Source organism: Helicoverpa zea, chromosome 27 (genome assembly GCF_022581195.2).
Source record: "Helicoverpa zea isolate HzStark_Cry1AcR chromosome 27, ilHelZeax1.1, whole genome shotgun sequence".
In the NCBI taxonomy this organism is placed as follows: Eukaryota; Metazoa; Arthropoda; class Insecta; order Lepidoptera; family Noctuidae; genus Helicoverpa; species Helicoverpa zea.
In genome coordinates this window covers 3,951,202-3,970,798 of record NC_061478.1, presented here as the reverse complement: position 1 = coordinate 3,970,798, position 19,597 = coordinate 3,951,202, and the positions used below count along the sequence as shown (strand labels likewise).

General features: G+C 35.8%; 2 protein-coding genes across 4 annotated transcripts in view; one reads left to right on the top strand and one right to left on the bottom strand.

The window, feature by feature from the left end:
- LOC124643264 (probable nuclear hormone receptor HR3) overlaps positions 1-19,597 on the top strand; it is a 99,594-nt gene that overhangs the window by 78,007 nt on the left and 1,990 nt on the right. For 2 of the 3 annotated variants that reach the window (XM_047182171.1, XM_047182170.1), the window contains exons 2-10: positions 3,705-3,818; positions 5,076-5,189; positions 10,138-10,306; positions 13,656-13,855; positions 16,678-16,792; positions 17,152-17,306; positions 18,264-18,372; positions 18,736-18,854; positions 19,253-19,403. In XM_047182171.1, the coding sequence (XP_047038127.1) occupies positions 3,705-3,818; positions 5,076-5,189; positions 10,138-10,306; positions 13,656-13,855; positions 16,678-16,792; positions 17,152-17,306; positions 18,264-18,372; positions 18,736-18,854; positions 19,253-19,403 (1,246 nt within the window). Of the gene's footprint in view, positions 1-3,704; positions 3,819-5,075; positions 5,190-10,137; positions 10,307-13,655; positions 13,856-14,228; positions 14,745-16,677; positions 16,793-17,151; positions 17,307-18,263; positions 18,373-18,735; positions 18,855-19,252; positions 19,404-19,597 lie in introns of all 3 variants that reach the window. The other variant, XM_047182169.1, reaches the window with a different exon arrangement.
- Positions 15,050-16,318, bottom strand: LOC124643268. Its single transcript, XM_047182176.1, has 3 exons — positions 16,229-16,318; positions 15,627-15,754; positions 15,050-15,209 (listed from the first exon to the last, which is right to left on the bottom strand). Exons 1-3 carry the CDS (start codon positions 16,284-16,286, stop codon positions 15,093-15,095), a joined length of 303 nt encoding a protein of 100 aa, XP_047038132.1. The 5' UTR covers positions 16,287-16,318; the 3' UTR covers positions 15,050-15,092.

Sequence of the window (19,597 nt, the reverse complement as noted above, 5' to 3'; positions counted from 1 at the left end):
GTAGATTAAAATTTAAATTTGGTACTAGACCCACGGTTGGTGAGCGTACTTTATTTTTGTGTTTTTAGCACAATTTAACTCTGTTTTTAGTGTATATATTTTTTACATACAAAAATAATATAATAATATAATGCGTAATAATATAATGCATATAATAATATAATGCGGGTTCGATCCCAGGTCAGGCAAGTACCAATGCAACTTTTCTAAGTTTGTATGTACTTTCTAAGTATATCTTAGACACCATTGATTGTGTTTCGGATGGCACGTTAAACTGTAGGTCCCGGCTGTCATTGAACATCCTTGGCAGTCGTTACGGGTAGTCAGAAGCTAGTAAGTCTGACACCAGTCTAACCAAGGGGTTTCGGGTTGCCCGGGTAACTGGGTTGAGGAGGTCAGATAGGCAGTCGCTTCTTGCAAAGCACTGGTACTCAGCTGCATCCGATTAGACTGGAAGCCGACCCCAACATGATTGGGAAAAGGCTCGGAGGATGATGGGGGGGATTTTTTCATACAAAATATAGCTCTTTTTACATCGAAATGATACAATTTTCATGAGAAAAATACACTAATTTCGCGCTAATTCTTCAAAATTAAAGGAGACATTTAAGCTAAAAATAGCTTAGCAGCCCTAAGACTGCCTCGTCGAGGCTTCAAAAGGTCATTGACCTGTGACGTACGGTGGGTGTGTAAAGCATAGTATTGAATGCAAATTGAAAATCGAATACTTAATATAATCAACGATTGTCAAGTGTAGAATAAAATGTCTATGGTTTTGTTGTGTTGGTTTGTCAAAAGGATTAGGATAATAGAAGTCATGATTATATCCTATGGCTATTGTAAGTCCTAGTACCTATATTTAAAAAAATATCTAGGGTTTTGTAGGAAGAATTTGCCGTGGCCAAAATTGGTAAAAAGTAGGTTTGCGAAACCAAAAGGAAAGACAGAGGGTTTTCTCTGACTCTAAAAATAGAATACTAATACATTTGGGGATTATCTCAGGAATTTTCCGTTGTTATAGAATTGTTACCTTCTAAATAGAGGCTAAAAGGAAAAAAGCCTACACTAAAAAGAAAACATTTAACAAAAAATTAAATTACTAATAACCGACTTCACTAGTAACCTGAAATCCTAAGTCTGACAAATGCTATGCTAAAATCCGCTACAAATATGTAAGCATAGGTACATGAGGTAAAACTAAGAAACTCCTTCGTTAACTCCTTTAAAAAATTAAAAGAAAATAGAATAAGTACCAAATCAACATTTTGAAAATTGGAACCGCAACCTTCAAGTTACCAACCTAACAAAACACGAATCATCCGACTCAAAAATTCAAACACCAACCATTCCATTTTCAAAACAAAAACTAAATCACATTGCATAACTGTAAATCCTAAACGTTCCAAATTCAAAAGGCTAACCGTTGTATGACGTAGCGGGGCGTGATACAATTCCAAATGCTCGGTCGATGGCCAATGACGTCATAATCAGCTGAGCGGTTAGAAAGAGAGAGAGAGATAGTGTCTCTTTGGCAGGAAACTGCTTGGTTCATATTGATGTGGCTGCTTTTTATATAAGTATGTACCTAATATTTTTTTATATGGTATGGGTATCATGGTAGAAATATACTTTACTAGCGACCCGCCCCGGCTTCGCACGGGATATCAATATTTCCCCACAATCTAATGCATGTTATTATACATATTTAAACCTTCCTCTTTAATCACTCTATCTATTAAAAAAAAACCGTATGAAAATCGATTGCGTAGTTTTGAAGATTTAAGCGTACAAAGGGACATAGGGACAGAAAAAGCGACTTTGTTTTATATTATCTAGTGACTAGTGATGCTGTGTGATTTAAAAAGGTATCTAAATTTGTGATGTGACCGCGACAAAATAAAACTCGACGTCTATTACAGAAATATCCTTATATGCATGATGTGATCTCAACAAATAATGCTTTACTTCTTAGTAGTATGAAAATGAATGGTGCGCACATAACAAATATCAGATATTTAGCCGGTATCAGACCGACTGAAAACTTCGATTGGAATGAAGACTTTAAAAAAAAATTGGCAAAGATTGGATTAACTGTCGACCTACTATTTAGACTGCAGTGAAATCTTATTTATTTCCACCTAAACAATTTGGTGTCCTACTTTACCTAAAAATAAATAACTTTGAAAATAACGATTAAGAAGTGTTATTTCCAAAACTGTTGTTATTGCATAAAAACTGAACTTCTGAAATCTAAACAAACAAGGCAAAAGGATATTGCAAAGATTGTCGTTAACGAAACTGTCAACTGTTTCGTAAAACGGAACGGTTTTACGAAACAGTTTTAAGTTCCGTTTTACAGAATGCTTTACTCATTATTGTCATTTTATGCAATCAATCTATTTCATCATATACCTAGTTGGTAGTCAGAAGCCAGTAAGTCTGACAGCCAGTCTTACCAAAGGGTATTGAGTTGCTCGGGTAACTGGATTGAGGAGGTCAGATGGGCAGTCGCTCCTTGTAAAACACTGGTACTCAGCTGCATCTGGTTAGGCTAGAAGCCGACCTCAACATAGTTGGGAATACTTGAGAAAAGGCAGATGATGTGTTATTTGGATTTGTTAAAATTGAAGATTTTCAAATTATTAATGGTTAGTTTATCCTATACAAATGATATCAATAACATTCATAACCTATCTCGAAGTAAATAGGTTTTTAATGAAATTTCTCATTAAAATCTTATTTAACTTGACACGTGTAAGAATTGATTTTAAAATTTTCCCCTTTTTACAATAAAAGTAGTTGTTGAAGAAAATATCTAATTTTCCTTCTAACTAACATACGAAATGTGAAATTAAATCTTCATGTCTGTCAAACATTTTCAATAAAATGACTGCACCGATTTTAGTTAAATTCTAACTTGACATAATATCTGATTGACACAAAAAAAAAGATTTTGATGAATTGAAAACCTGGTCCTTTCTGGGAAATCGGCTGAAAAGCCACAACCCAAAAAATTACACTATCAATATTATCTAACATAAGCAAAAAATCGAACACAAAACACACACAACTACAAAAGGGCAGTCCCTATCCGTACACGAACGCACACATTCAAACGAAGTCATCGTCCGCGTTCCGACCTTGCCTCGAGGTCAATGAACTCGTACCAAAAATGGCCGCGAATCGAAGACCAGTTCTTAACGCTCCAATGAGAATGGTATAAGCAGGATAAGGTTTTATTTATAATTGTTATGTAACGAAAGTTATTGGCACAAAAAAGAAGTAAAAAAAAAATTGTTCTTTTTTTGAACTTGTAGTGATTGTGTGACGTTTAGGTCGGCCATCTTTGTCTTTTTAGCGCCAAAAGTGACAGTAGGCTTTGTTTATAGGTTTATCAGGTGTAAATTGCATGGTTTTGCATCTATGTATTTGAATTATTGTTACACATTGCCTAAATAATTACAACGATATTGAGAAAAATATTTTCTGTGACGACAACTCTAAGATTATTATTTGCAAAAAATAAAAAAATTACAAAATTAATGTTCCATGTTATTATTTAAAATTGAACGTGAAAATTTTATCGAGAACAGTTGCTTTAAGAAACTTACGTTTATCTTGTCAGTAACCTAAACCTGTCAGAATTGTCCCATTATTAAATTATTTCTTTACCAAAATTAATGTTATTTCTCTATTTGTTCCAGCTCAAATCGAAATAATACCATGCAAGGTGTGTGGGGACAAATCATCTGGTGTCCACTATGGCGTCATCACCTGCGAGGGGTGCAAGGGTTTCTTCCGGCGATCACAGAGCACAGGTCGGCGTCTTTTTTACTGCTATTTTTAATATTATAGATTTTAAGGTACTTCTTGAGTAGGGTCTTAAGTGAAGGTACATGTGCACAAATCTTGGTATGACTTTTTAAAAATAAGCAAAAATAATGTGGCCAAAAATCAATGCGAACAGAATCTGTTAATAAATCGTATTTGTGTAAAGTCCTATCAAGATTGCCTTTACCTACCCTACCTTTAGTTTCAGAGATTCATAGATTTGTTCCAACTTAAAGCTGAAAATCAGCGGTTTTAGATCTTCACAAATACACGACAACTTTTTTACTTAAAATAGAAATACATAATATAGATATAATAAATAGAAATACGTATGTACGTACAGAAACTATTACCTTATAGAGGCCTCTTCAGAGAGATTAATAATTCAGACCAAAACATGTTGGATCTCCGTAACAAAATCTATAAAAATACCATGGAAGCACCATAGAAGAGTTTATTTAACAAGAAAGAATTCTTATTTTAGTGGGTTCGATACCTGCTATCCTTGTTTTGGTTACGAGAAATCGTCAGATGACTAATTTGCTAAGTGCCAAGAAAACAGACGTTTATGTTGTCGGCGACATTGGGCCCTACAATAATTATGCATGTACTTTTTTCTGGGGGTCCCTCGATGTAGACAATTATATATGGGGTGCTATAATATGAAGAAATAGGTATACCATAATTACTAGGGTGTTGATTTCTAGGGGGTAAGCTGTACCCAGTATAAGTTATGGCATGGCTTTTAAAAGGTAATAACCTTTTATACACTACAATATATTATGAAAGGAACCAATTGACTTTATTACCTATTTTGAAAATATTTCCTTTGCATCTAGTCACATTACCGGGTAAGATTTGAACTCTTATTTAAATACAATTTAACAAAAAGTAGTTCAAATTTATTAGTAATTGCATGCATTGGTAACTCATTGTAATAATTATTAATAATCGGTCAGCCTTCTTAAAATGGTAACAATTGAGAGATTTTGGAGCCTATGATAAAAAAAGGTTGATATATTATAAGTTTCTATTAACTAGAATACAATAACAACCGATCAACATGATAAATTTGCATTCAAATACTATGACTATTGGTCAACTTAATCATTTATAAACTTTTAGCTAGCGTCTGAAAATCCCTGAATGTTGACTATTCGATTTTTCTTTAGTCTCCAAAATCTCTCGATTATTTTATCGATTATACATTTAGTAATCGATACTAACCCATAACTCTCTTCCAGTGGTGAACTACCAGTGTCCACGGAATAAAGCCTGCGTTGTCGACCGGGTCAACAGAAATCGTTGTCAGTATTGCAGATTGCAGAAATGCCTCAAACTTGGAATGAGCCGTGATGGTGAGTACTAAACCTTTAATATTTTTAGAAAAAAAATCTACATAAAAAAGCGACATCAATAATGAATACACGTAAAAACAAGTCTGACTAACACTATGCTTTACCCGCAGCTAAATCGGTACAGCCAAACGTGAAATAATCGCAATCAATCACAAGTCAAACGGAGAACCTCTTTTTTTGAAGTCGGTTAAAAATACCCCTATTTGTAGTCAACTGGGAGCGTGCCCAAGAGGCTGGCAGCATTGCCACGTTGGATGGCAATGCTTATCCTTTTTCTAAAGTAATAGTCAGTCTTTGGGTCACGGGAAAGAAAAATCAACAGTTGTTTTCCCTTGCCTCTCTTTATTCTCTCATCAAAGGATAGATTTCAAAAATGGCATTAAAAATAGTAACAGTGAGTTGCACCATTTAACTATAACGATAACTGAACCATTTTCAGTTGTCAAATCGCACATTTGACCAATGCGCGGCAAGTATACGGCTGGTTATGGTTTGGTTATCGTTATAGTTAAATGGTGCAAGTCACCCTTATATTCAGTTTTTTAGCTTAAAATTCCAAAAATTAAATACACATATGTCATTGAAAATTGACGTCAATCAATCAATAAAATCTTAAATGATAAGATTCGTTATAGAATATTTTATATATACCACAGAGTTGCATCCGGCTTAATTTTTATCGAACCATATGACAAAATATGACGTGTTCAATGTTAAAAAATACAAGTTTGTTATATCGGTCAAGTCGTAGTCAAGGTTAGTATTGCTAGATTAATATATAGATTATTTTAATCAGGGATGTGGGTTATTTACGTCAAACCTTTTTGAAATTGGTTTTTACCCAAAGTTACATTTATACTCTAAATTAAAGGGGCCTAACTTTCCTGGATAAGGGATAAATTCCAAACATATTGGTCCCTTTTTATTTCTTGGTTCGTGGGAAATCATCAAATGACCCCTCCTGCTGTGGGTGCAGCGTGAGGGAGTGTCAGACTCTTACTGACTACAACCCACCATGTTCCTTCTGGAGCCCACAGTGTACCAGGGCCGCGGTAACTCGCGCGAACAATCCCACAGCCCCGGCAGACATACTTAGTCCTTATGTTAGCTCAATTCTTATTTCAGTAGTAGTCCAAATCTATTTTAAAGTTTCGTGTGAAAAGCGCGACAGTTACATTTGCTACTATGATATTAGTTTATATTATTTATTTTGAATGTTTGAAGTCCTGGGTTCAGTTTCTGGGTCGCTCAATCATTGAGCATACTATACTGAAAAATAGTGTATTTATTTATAAACTACATATACTACTTCTACCTTTCCTTGTAACAAAAATAGTTGTTCCAAATTCCAAATTCAAATATGTAATAATCACAATAAAATAAAAGAATGAACTTACCTTAACGCACGTGCGCTCGATGAGGAAGCGAGCGCGCGGTCATCGACCTCTTATCAGCTACTGATAACGCTGTTTATAATACATAAGTACTCCACGTTGGTTGCCTGTGAGAAACAGTCATGTATAAAAATACTCGCAATGTACATTATTTTTGAATTGTGGGCAAAATATTGTTGCTGGGCAAATTTTTTAGACCACTATGGCCAAGTTACCACATCTCATTCATAGTTAAGTCAATTTATGCCCAGTGTTGGGCAAAATATCTTTTGGGCAAGGCCAGTGTTGGGCTTAGGTCTACGTGTCTTAAGCTATCGATTTAACGTGTTAACAAAATTTTCCATAAAAAATCTATAAATATTGTACTGTTATTCGCATAGTACGCTATGCTATGATAATAAATTCATGTATAAAGATATAAACTGAGAAAAACAGTGGCTATATACTTTTGAATCATTATTTTATTACTATGTCTTACCTTAATCGATATAATTTAATCTAGAATTCTAGATTGTAAAACTACCTACCTATAGGTCAGTTTTAATTTCAGCCTGAATCGTATTAATAACTTCTTGTAAAAAGCTAAAATAATCACACTGGGAAGTTATGAAAAAACTACATTTGAATACTAGTAACGCCATCTATTGTCGAATTTCTAACTTTTAACAGTATTTTTACATTTACTACATATCAAAAATGCTGTAGCATAGTATAGCATTCTGAAATATTCAATAATAAAAATAAAGAGTAAACTAAAGGGCCTTGAGTAAATTATGTATATTGAAGATTTCTCTTATATCTTGTACGCCTACTTAATACATTATTTCTTCAGCTTTAAAAAAACTATCAGAGATTTTACAAAAGAAACGACAAATTCACCTGTAAAACCACACACAGACCCAACCCTTAAAAATAAACAACATATATTTTCAAAAACCATGATTACCACGCCCTCTTTTTTTTTTCCTAACAAACATATATAATAAATGATTAATAATAAAACACACTTATGATATGTCACGGCAAATCGCGTGCGCTCACATAGCGGGGCGGCGTCCACGCGTGATGTGATGACTCGTTACGTAATACCTGTAACTGGTCGTTATCGATGATGGTTTGTCGATAGTTTTTTATAATTAGAATGCAGACAGTTTTTATGGATATTTTTTTTTAAATATTTTGAGTGAAAATTGTAAAATTGAACTTTTTTCTGTCAAATCATGGTTTTTGTTGAAATTGTATCTGCTAGTGGTTTTAGGTAGGTTTTATAATACTCCTGCGTCCATTGAATGTAGTAAATAGAATTTTCCGAGAATTTGAGGACTAAAATGTGTCTGTCAAACTATTACCGATAATGTTCTTACTAGAATAGTATAAAAAAAATACCGTTCCGTCTAAAAACTGTCAAGCTTTTTAGCAATGAACAAATTTTCCAAATAGTATCATCTGCCTATCCTTTTCTTGAATTAGAGTTAACTTCTTCAATCAAAATCCCTTACCTAATTAATAACGTATTATTTCCCAAATTACTTAAAAAAACATCCTATTTATTTTACATTACACTTTTTGCACACACAATAAAATTGTCCAAAGGCGTTCTCTACTATTCAACTTTTGGCTAATATTTAGCTATATACCTTATCCCCATAACAGTTTATTCCCGTATTTCCCATATAAATGATCCCTGCACTACAAACTACCTTCACATAACACGCCACGTGATATGGGCGTTACTTGTTGCACAATCACATGTTACGTCCATTTGTCGATACATACCTACCCTAGTTATGTCAATGTATTGATTTATTATGGGATGTTGAACATGGGTCCCTCTTGTTGCTTGTTATATGATGTGAAAAAATAAGTTTTGTATTGGATTCATTTTCAGTTGAGGTGTTTTGGACACTTAGACTTTTAGGTCTATTTGTTTCTTTATATTTTTGATTGGGAAAATGGCTAGTGCAGGTTAGTGACCTAGGTAGGACTAGGTAGGTATTAAGATAGATAAATGCTGATTCAAAACTCCAGTATTTTAAAATCTGAATATAAATTCAAAATTCTGACAGAATACTTTTAGTAATAGTTTGTAAATTAGAAGATTCAAATAACTATTGAACGTACACACTGTTACCGTATTTCAACAAACTAAATTAACAACATCGATAAAATTCAAACCATCGATAAAAATAAATTCACATCCCTAAACATTGTGCAATGTAGCAGTCGTGAAGCGTAACATTAACATATTCAAGTTTTTACACGGCTCACACACACATGTGCACTCACTCACACACACAGACAAACGGTTGGATTTATGTAACATGCACTAGTTCTTCAAACAAGTCATATCGGTCTATATTTTATAATGTTTTTTTTTACTGACGTTCTCACGCGACTTTGCTTGCATTTTTACACGTAATAAGATACTTACTGTAAATTCTTCGCATCATTGTCGCTTAAAATTCTCGGCTTTCGGGTATTAAAAAACATCTTTTTTGTGAAGATGGCTAAAAATTAATTAGAAAATTACCATTTTATTTGGCAAAAATAAAATTACAATTCTGTTTTAAAATCATAGTTAAATATTCTCTATTTAATCTATTATTCATCTCTATGTAAAACTTATATCTATTTGCAAGTATGAAATCATCAAGGCACACTCGCTAAGCCTTCCGCATACCCGTCAGAGCCTCTTCTATTGATTTAACACCGAAAATAAATATTTTTCGACACAAATACAGTTCAAAGACTCCACTGTTCTTCTGAACAAACAACTATTGTTACTTATTTGAATGTTTCTACCAAAATCTGGAACGCCAAACTATACTTCGACTGTTCATGAGCTTTTCAAGAAATAACCAAATAGTAAGAGCTTTGTTTTCATATAAAATGTTAGGAATGAGAGCTCAAGTTACAATGGATATTTTAAAGTCATCGAACTTTCAAACAAAGAACGAAATCCATAGACGAATTCAAACAATCTGTGTTCCACGAAAAAAATAATTTAAGCTACTAAATTAAAAAGGCACGCCGCCAGGAATTCGATGTTTGAACCGCGTTCGTAATTCAAATCGGTCGCGTTGCCGCCCAACGGGATCGCGCAGAGTTACGTAGCAGGTAACGTCACTCGCACGACGTGTACTATACATACATACGTCAGAGTTCGCGAGTTCGTTGTTCTACTAGGCAGTGTGCCAACGGCCGAAGTGTCCCGGACGCACACAAACACACACCTTACACACACAGCCAATCAACACCCGTTTGTTCACGCACACGAACACACAAACGCGTTTCGTTCTTTCGCACACAACTGCGATGGCTGTGTGCGGGTATTGAGTAACTAAGCGATGAAGCTAGGTGTCATTGAGAACATAATTGCATTGTATTGTTAGGCTTGCCGATTTTAGCTGCGTTTTTTCGTCGTGTGAATATTAAGAGGCATGGGAACGATGCGAATATCGGATTCCCTGTTATGTCATTAGTTTTTCGTGCGCGACGCGAGCGCTCGTGGCGGAGAGTGGCAGAACTAAAGTTCTTTTATAATTCGTTTTCAGCGGTGAAGTTTGGACGGATGTCGAAAAAGCAACGTGAGAAGGTGGAAGATGAGGTGAGATTCCACCGTGCACAGATGAGAGCGCAGACTGACACGGCGCCCGACTCAGTATACGACGCTCAACAACAGACGCCGAGCTCAAGCGACCAGTTCCATGGTCACTACAATGGGTAAGTTGCGCCATCTGTTATCGAATAGCCGAACTATGAGCGACGGCCTTGCTTCCCCGTAACTATTTCAGGTCCTTTTCGATATAAAAAATGCCAAGGAATTGTATACATATTGCGTAATTAATAATGCTCTTTTCAAAAAGTCGTATTGGTGTCTTTAAAATTAGAAGTGTTATTAGGAAAATAAACAGTGTTCAGAAGAGCATAGCTTGTCCACATCAAACCAAACGTGTACACCTATAATTTGGTATTCATGCAACTTGGTAATAAAATGCATAATGGTCAGCAGTCAAACGACAAAGCTGTGGCTCGTTAGAACTCCGAGCTTTCTAGTTTACCGTCACCGTTGTAATTCATTATAGCCCGGTCAAAATAGACATAAAAGTAGTGGTCAAATAACAAAAATTCCCACAGAGCTGATTTTTGGTGGAGAGCTAGATTTGATCATTATAAATAAAATACTAAAAGTCCCCATCGATCCCATGTGTGCGTCAAAAGTTATTCGAGATCAAATGTTAAAATTTTTGGTTTTTTGTGTTTTTTTCGAAAACGGTAAGTTTTATCAAAAAAATACATCAGACCAAAATTGTAGATTATAAAATTTTCTACAAAAATGGCATTAACAGTTTTCTCCTAAATGTTACCATTCCTGAGATATCGCGCTTCAAAGTATATTCCACACATGACATGCACACATTTCCACGCCACCTGTGAGGTAGTATACTCGGCGCGTTTTTTTTTATCGTGGTTTCCCCTGTAGACCTACTCCACTAACTGTCATGACAATTTTAGGATAGTTTAAGGGAATAATTGCCGTCAAGTTCTAATATGATGTCATTATGGATATTAACTATTGGGTTAACTATTATTGTGATTGTTTTAGATTTATCAGATTCATACAAAAACTCGTGGTGGCCTAGTGGGTAAAGAACCAACCTCTCAAGTATGAGTGGGTTCGATTCCAGGTCAGACAAGTACCAATGCAACTTTTCTAAGTTTGTATGTACTTTCTAATCATATCTTGGACACTAATGACTGTGTTTCTGATGGCAAGTTAAACTGTAGGTTCTGGCTGTCATTGAACATTCTTGGCAGTCGTTATGGGTAGTCAGAAGCCAGTAAGTCTGACACCAGTCTAACCAAGGGGTATTGGGTTGCCCGGGTAACTGGGTTAAGGGGGTCAGATAGGGCAGTCGCTCCTTGTAAAGGACTAGTACTTAGCTACATCCGGTTAAACTGGAAGCCGACCTCAACATAGTTGGGAAAAGGGCTCGGAGGATGATTTGATACTACAATCATTTTTGCAATTGCAAAAAATAATGTCAGGAGTTTTTCTGGAGCAAGTGGGAGTAAAGTTTTAATAGGGTCCAGATATTATGTATCAATTTCCAACCCCAGTCTTCTGGATAAAAATGGAAATGTCGAAGGAAAATTAGCATGCGATAATTTTCTACACTTTAAAAGCGGATTGTGCGCGACTTCAGCGGTTGAAAAAATTTTGTTCTGTGTTTAGTAATGCAGAACCATGCCTTAGGACTGCAGTACGCTGATATTTAGGATTTAAAAGTGGGCAATCTAGCCTTAGCGACAAGCCACGTGAAGGTAATTCAAAACCCCATATGACCCAAGATAATATCGAGGCTATGCGGCAGTTAATTGTCGCAGACCAACATGTAACATACCGTGACATGGATCCGTGGGCATAACGATTGTTTTACATTCCCCAAAATTAAGTAAAGTCTTCGTGGTAAACGTTTCAGCACACCTGAAAAAGCTGTTGACTCATACAAATCGGCCAATTTGACTACCCCCACTTCAGAATGGAATAAATATTTCAAGAACTGGGTTTAATGCATGCAAAAGTGCATTAAATATTGCGGAGAATTCTCTGAAAAACAATAAATGGAATTACCCTATTAGATTATCTATACTTATTTCAAACGACAAAACTTAAAGGCAGCCGTCGTACATACGTGGCTTGTATGTGCATATCATGTGTAGTGTGACTCTTTGAATCGCGATATCTCAGGAATGGTAAAATTTATGAGAAAACTGTTAATGCCATTCTTGTAGAAAATTTTATAATCTACAATTTTGGTCTGATGTATTTTTTTGATAAAACTTACCGTTTTCGAAAAAAACACAAAAAACCAAACATTTTGACATTTGACCTCGAATAACTTTTGACGCACACATGGGATCGATGGGGACTTTTAGTATTTTATTTATAATGATCAAATCTAGCTCTCCACCAAAAATCAGCTTTGTGGGAGTTTTTGTTATTTCAAATGTCTATTTTGACCGGGCTATTACTGCACGGACCTCAATTTGTGTCAGCGGTGCATCAGACGTCTGTCATTATTGTAAGCGACCAACGGTATACTGTCGTGACGAAGTTGAATGGCGCTTAACGGTAAACTGTAAATACTGCCACCTAGTATCGGGTAGCGGTACTAAGCGTTTCTCATTAAGAATGATAGATGGCGCTGTTTTTATTATTGCGCGCTTGAGATGTCTATAATAGATTTACGATTTGTTTTTCATTGGTATTAACAGTAAATGGTTATAGAATGAGGGGAAAATGTTGACGCGACAGTTTTTTTTGTTTATAAGTGTTATAATACGTCAATTACTCATCATTATTGATAGCTACTGTAATTGATATGTGTTGGAGTTCAATCGTAGTTTTTGTTTTGAACAGACATGTAATACCGCTTGAGTGGCTCAAATCTTTGTTCGCAGAATTATTCCATATACCGTTGCTCCTTGTAATGAGACTCTAATTAGCATTCAACTGTATTTAAAGCAATTGCCTACTTGTACATGCAAACTTATTATCATTAGAAGTCTTGGAAATACATAAAACGTTCGCATAAGAAGCTGTGAACACAAAATCAATTGGCAGCCACATAATTCTACGAGTTTATTTTATAACTCATTCTATTATTAAAGCTTGTTCATTGAAAAACAATGGTAGTCTAAAGTCAACCTTCGTACACTCATTTTTAGGATGGACAAGTCTAAACAGATAGTATTTAACTATAACAAAATCTCAATTTAGAACCAATTTCTTAGTGAATATTAGGCACCAATGACTGAGTAAGTGGTTAAGGAAAGATCTTGAGAAAACATGAACTTTAAAAGTCTGAAATCGTCTCCACCTTAAGAAAGTGTGATGATTAACGCATATGCCCTGCAGTGAGACAATAAAAAGCCTGATTATGGATAATTAAATATGACTGCCTATCTGACTGCCTCAACCCAGTTATTCGGGCAACCCTACATGCCTTGGTTAGACATAATTAATAAAGCCTATAACACACTAACCAATTTTTCTTCGATTCCACAGCTACCCGGGCTACGGGTCGCCGCTGTCCTCGTATGGGTACAACAACGCCGGGCCGGCGCTACAGTCCAACATGGGAGGCATACAGCCTCAAGCACCCCAGCAGCAGCCCTATGACGTGTCGGCTGATTACGTAGACTCCACCACGGCTTACGAGCCGAAACAGACCGGGGGATTCTTGGATCCTGATTTTATTAGTCATGGTATGTATTTTTTTTTGTTATTTTGAAGGAATGTTGTATGTATTTGTAGCGACAGACAAAACCAAATGTGTGATTTGAAGGAAGATAGCTGAGGAGAGCGGGTCATGTTAAAATTCTTAATACTTCTATTGTAAGTGGAAGGTAACATCAATTTGGACAGGGTTTCTTAATAACTTTAAGGTATAAATTCTAATGAAAAAGTGCCACATCAATAGGCCTTACTGCTATACGGAAATCAGGTCTTCAAATTGGAAGAATTAGGTAGCGATTTCTCACCTATTTCGTAGCAGGATAGAATGTAGAACTTACAGATCAGACATCAAAATAACCGATAGCTTCTGTAGCACCTAACTAACATCCACCTTACCTATAGACGAACAACAAAAAGGGACAACAATAGTCCGACCATCCGGCTCAACATCCACCACGACAGCCACAACATCCACGACATCCATGCGACAAACATCCATAGAGCTACCAAGAACGCGAATACAGGAATTCGATCGTTACGAACAGGATAGGATTCAATCCCCAGCATCCATCTCAAGTGGAGTCATTAATATAAAACAAGAGATCAAGCCAGAAACATCAATGGGAGTTGATAACCTTGTAGCCAGTTACGTGGACTCCACAACCTTTTTGCACAGTCCGTCGAACATCCAACACAGTCCTATGGACATTCAGAATTCTGTGCTGGTCAGTGGGCAGAGTTCAGTGTCATTGACGAGTGAGGATTTGAGCCCGGATGACCTGACTTCGAGTAGTGGTCATGGAAGGTTGATGGATCCATTGAACATGAATATGTCAGGGATGGGGATGGTAAATCCTAATGCTGTGACGAATAGAAGACATCAAGGATCCAGTCATAGTTCCAGTGATGATTTGCCTTGTAAGTGGACTGTTGGATCGTTGCAGCTATTTGGTTTATTTTGCTAGTTCCTTTTTTGTTACTGTAGTTATTTTTTGGTTCGTTTTCTATTTTGGTTGAACACTGAATTATTTCATATTTGTATGCGAATCGGAATTGATAGTTATAATGGCTGTCCTCGTTTGGGCACACTATTGTTACTACATAAAAGATAATTGTCCTCATTTGGGAACATTCTGCCAGCATTGGGTAAAGGTTAAAGAATTTTAGTTAAGCTATTGTAGAGGACAAAAATGGCTCTAGACTAAAAATAACAAAGCCAGTTGGAACATTTGAAATCATTTAATACAATACATTCACAATGACATTTCACTCAGTAACCAAAGCTTTACTTGTCGGCTGAAAGACTAGGTCATTATTATCCCAAATAACGTTATATCGTTGTCCACTGAAGTCAAATGGGAATGTACGGAGACTGCTTCTCAACTGAAAATATACAAAGCCTTAATTAAATGAATAAAAATTATAAATATGAAGTAAGAAGAGAGGCTACATGCTCCTCCCTTATAGCCTTTTTCGATAAATCGGCTGTCATTGAACATCCTTGGCAGTCGTTGCGGGGAGGCAGAAGTAAGTAACGCTGACAATCAGTCTTATCTAGCCCGGGTAAATGGGTTGAGGAGGTCATATTGGCAGTAGCAGTAGTAAGTAGCTCCTTGTAAAACACTGGTACTCAGCTGCATCCGTTTAAACTGGAAGCCAACCCCAACATAGTTGGGAAAAGGCTTCGGAGATGTTCAAAATCGGAGCAGTGATTCCTGAGATTAGCGATTTCAACCAAACAAACTCTTCAGTTTTAGATATAAGTACAGGTATATTAATACAATAAAAAATTGAACTTACACCGCCCGGGAACCCAGTTTCAGCTCTATATTGCGGATTCTGCGGACTAGGACAGGGCCTCTGATCCCGTATTATCAACATCGGTAACGGGATCACGGGCAGAGACAAACACAGCGGCAATAGACAAGCTAGAGCAACCATAGATTAGTGTTTATGGTTTTCAGTATACTGTGAATAATAGTACTGAGTTTCAGAATGTATTTTTTAACTCGGTAGATAGTATTCAGGTGAAAAGCTAAATTTCTTTGTAGGTACAAAAAAAGCCTGTTTGAATATATTATAGTTAACAATTAAAAAGTCTTGTTGAAATAATGGATAATCATGTTTAACATTTAAATCTATAACAACAATGTCTTAGGCTCTCTATTTAACCAGCGTTTAACATTTTGGCCTTTCTTCAAGCTCGTAAAATAACAGGAAGATTTGGGCCTTATTAAGTGCTAGACCAAAAATTTGTTTTTTTGTAAAATATGACTTTCTTCTTAAAGTTAACACAGTGATGTAACTATTTAAGGTTTTTACATATAGAGCCCTATTTACGATTAATATACAACAGTAGACTATGTATTATTGTAATTATAATAATTAATTAATATACTTACGCCAACATACACAACAACAGGTACCCAGTAAAAAGGCAGAAAGTGGGTCTATACCCATCTTTATAATTTTCTATCAAATTATCCCATATTTTTCTAAAAGGTTTATAATATAAACAATATAAAACCAATTCACCTAATATCAAAATCACCTAATTTTCAATATTTATTTGTAAATTTTATGGTCAATTTGACAGTTCATTGTCAACGTCAAAAGTTTTTTTCTGATATTTTTTTTCGGATTTTATTTGAGTTTGGTTATATTGATATTTATTTTTGTAATTTAGCAATTTTATAATGTATTGCTTGCTAAAATTATGTTTTTATTATTGCTAGAATTGTTTAAAAATGTATCTTGCATTTTTTATTTCTTTATTATAGAAACGTTTTGTTCAAAATTGAAAACAACGCCATCTATCGGCGGGTAGCTAAACATATTCCTTCTTTCACAGCGGAGGGTGACATCAGCAAAGTTCTGGTGAAGAGTTTGGCAGAAGCACACGCAAATACCAACCCCAAACTGGAGTTCATTCATGAGATGTTCAGAAAGCCACAGGATGTCTCCAAGTAAGTATGAAAAAAAATAATGTAACTTTCAAAACACTGCTTAATTTTTCTTCTTTATTGCAATCGGAGGGAGGGTTAAAAAGTACGCATGTCTGGGTGAAAATCACCATTCAAAAAATATACCCATAAATTTTCCTAACAGAAAAACCTACCCCTGCCCCACCTGGGCATCGAACCCAGAACCGCAGCAGCAGCCACTGCCACTAAATAAAAGGGTTGCTATCAAAAACTATAATTTTTCCCCATAAAACATAAAACTACTTATAACTTATAACACTTTTAAAACTCCACTTATAATTTATAATTACTTCTTACTTATAATTTTGCTTTTTACTCATAACTTCTTTTACTCATTGCAGGCTTCTATACTATAGTTCAATGACGTACGAGGAAATGTGGCTGGATTGTGCAGACAAATTAACTGGGATGATTCAGAATATTATCGAGTTCGCTAAACTTATACCCGGGTTCATGAAACTGACTCAGGATGATCAGATTTTGCTCTTGAAATCTGGTGAGTATGGTATCCATTGATCATTTCATTTTCATTATAATGCTTTATGTGTCACGAATTTGTGCCAAGAAAAATAGTAATTGGTTATTGTCCACAATTGACAAGAAATTTTTCTCCAACCTATTTTTGAAATTTTGCAAAATTCGGATACTTTTACTGTCCGATATATTTTATCTTACCATGCATGATATGCAGTGTTTGAAAGGAATTTATAAAAAATACAAAAACTGTTTCCGTTCATTTGATACAAATAAATAAATAAACTCTTCCATATTTTTTCAAATTAATAATAGTAGTATGTAGTTATAAACAATTTAAAAAGTAGTGTTTTCACCATCATTCATTAACCTCATGGCATCATATACCACACCCCTACCATTCTGCGCGTTTATACTGATATGAAGTTTTAGGCCATAAATTAGTTTTGCTATGTCTATCCCACTCCTAGGTATATCAGATACCTAAAAGCCAATTCATAGAGAAGGCTATACGTTACCTTTTATCACGACCACGGGATGCGGGTGAAACTGGTAATAGAAGCCAGTATGTAATGTATACTGAGTGCTGATTCCGAGTTTTTTGAGCGTTCGCAACTCGATCCGTAATTATAACTCCATTGAAATAAAGAGTCGTATGCTGCGTCACATGATTTAGGTATAACATCTTCATTCATTTTGCCGGTTAATAATGTTTACACTCGCAAAAGTGAGCGCGACTGTAATACGACCACGTACCGATGACAGTCTTTATTTTATATAAACAATTCAAAGATAAGTGCTACGTAATTCAATGGTGTAATAATCTTTGCATCGAAAAATTTAACTTGCAAAACTCGCACTAGGCACTCTGTTCTACTCGTTACGCATCCCATCTCTACTAAAACTTATGGCCCAAAACCTCTTTAGTTAACGCGCAGACCATATAGTCCATTTTCTAAATAACCCTTTTTCCCTTCAGGCTCGTTCGAGCTAGCCATAGTCCGGCTGTCGCGACTGATAGACGTCAATCGTGACCAAGTGCTATACGGCGATGCGGTGCTGTCCATCAGAGAATGTGTGCATGCACGGTGAGTTTGATTTTATGGGTTGTGTTCTGGGGATTCTGATTCTGGGGTTAAATGTAATATTCTGATTTTAAATGTAATATTCGAATTTTTCATGCAACTTTAAACAATAAATATTAGGACGTGACTCATAATATTGCATACACTTCAAGTTTATTTTCAATTCATTTTTAAACCAATAGTGCATTAATTGTTTGCTTGGGTAAACATTTAATCCCAGAGATTTTAATTAACAGATATTTTGAAGTTTAAATTTATTTGACATTTGTAAATCACTATACTTACAAATATAATTTTATTTTTAAAGGTGTTATATTTTTATCTTTAATGTTCTTCTTTTTATAACGAATGATGTTTTAATTCCAGTGACCCCCGCGACGTGGCGCTAGTGGTTGGTATCTTCGACGCAGCGAAGACGATCGCTCGACTCAAACTCACTGAGACTGAACTGGCGCTATACCAGAGCCTTGTGCTATTGTGGCCAGGTAAGAAATGTACCATTTTGAACATATAAACTGTCAAGAAATTAGTACCTTTATCGCTTATAGAATCAGAAAACGGGATTTTCCATAAAATATTTATTCTCCTTCTTCAAGAATCAATCACCGAAATATGAATAATTACTTTATCTTCATTTTAACGTAATACTAAAGTTATGTCAACTACCCGAAGGGGTATTTTCAAAATATACACATAATGGTGGAAAGTTTTGTGCAATTGACAGTTCAGTAATTTACTTTCTTGTACTTACCATATTCAAAATTCTGCTGTCACAGTGATTATCTTCCTTAACTTAGCTTACAGCATATAGATTTTCAGCGCCTATGTCATTCTATACTTCAACACTACTACTATACTAAACCTATCCTGTTTGAACCCTCAGAGCGGCACGGCGTCCGCGGCAACCCTGAGATCCAGTGCCTCTTCAACATGTCGATGGCGGCGATGCGGCACGAGATCGAGACCAACCACGCCCCCCTCAAGGGAGACGTCACTGTGCTGGACACGCTGCTCGCCAAGATACCCACCTTCAGGTATGTACCAGTACATAATCTTAATGATCTTGATAATCTTAATGGTAGCCTGCCTAACTGCCTTCCGCGATAAATGCAACCTGATTAATATTTCAAATCGGGCTGGTAGTCCTTTTTTTGATGGGACATCATCAAATGACCTCTCGCGCTGTGGATGCCACGTGAGTGTCGGACTCTTACTGACCTACCATGTT

What these genes read in the sequence shown, in the direction of transcription:
- LOC124643268 (XM_047182176.1), bottom strand. Translation starts at nt 16,286, where the DNA reads ATGGGTATAGACCCACTTTCTGCCTTTTTACTGGGTACCTGTTGTTGT. An exon ending in CTGTTGTTGTGTATGTTGGC is followed by an intron (nt 15,755 to 16,228) that starts GTAAGTATATTA and finishes TGGTTGCTCTAG; the next exon opens with CTTGTCTATTGCCGCTGTGT. An exon ending in AAACTGGGTTCCCGGGCGGT is followed by an intron (nt 15,210 to 15,626) that starts GTAAGTTCAATT and finishes GTATATTTTCAG; the next exon opens with TTGAGAAGCAGTCTCCGTAC.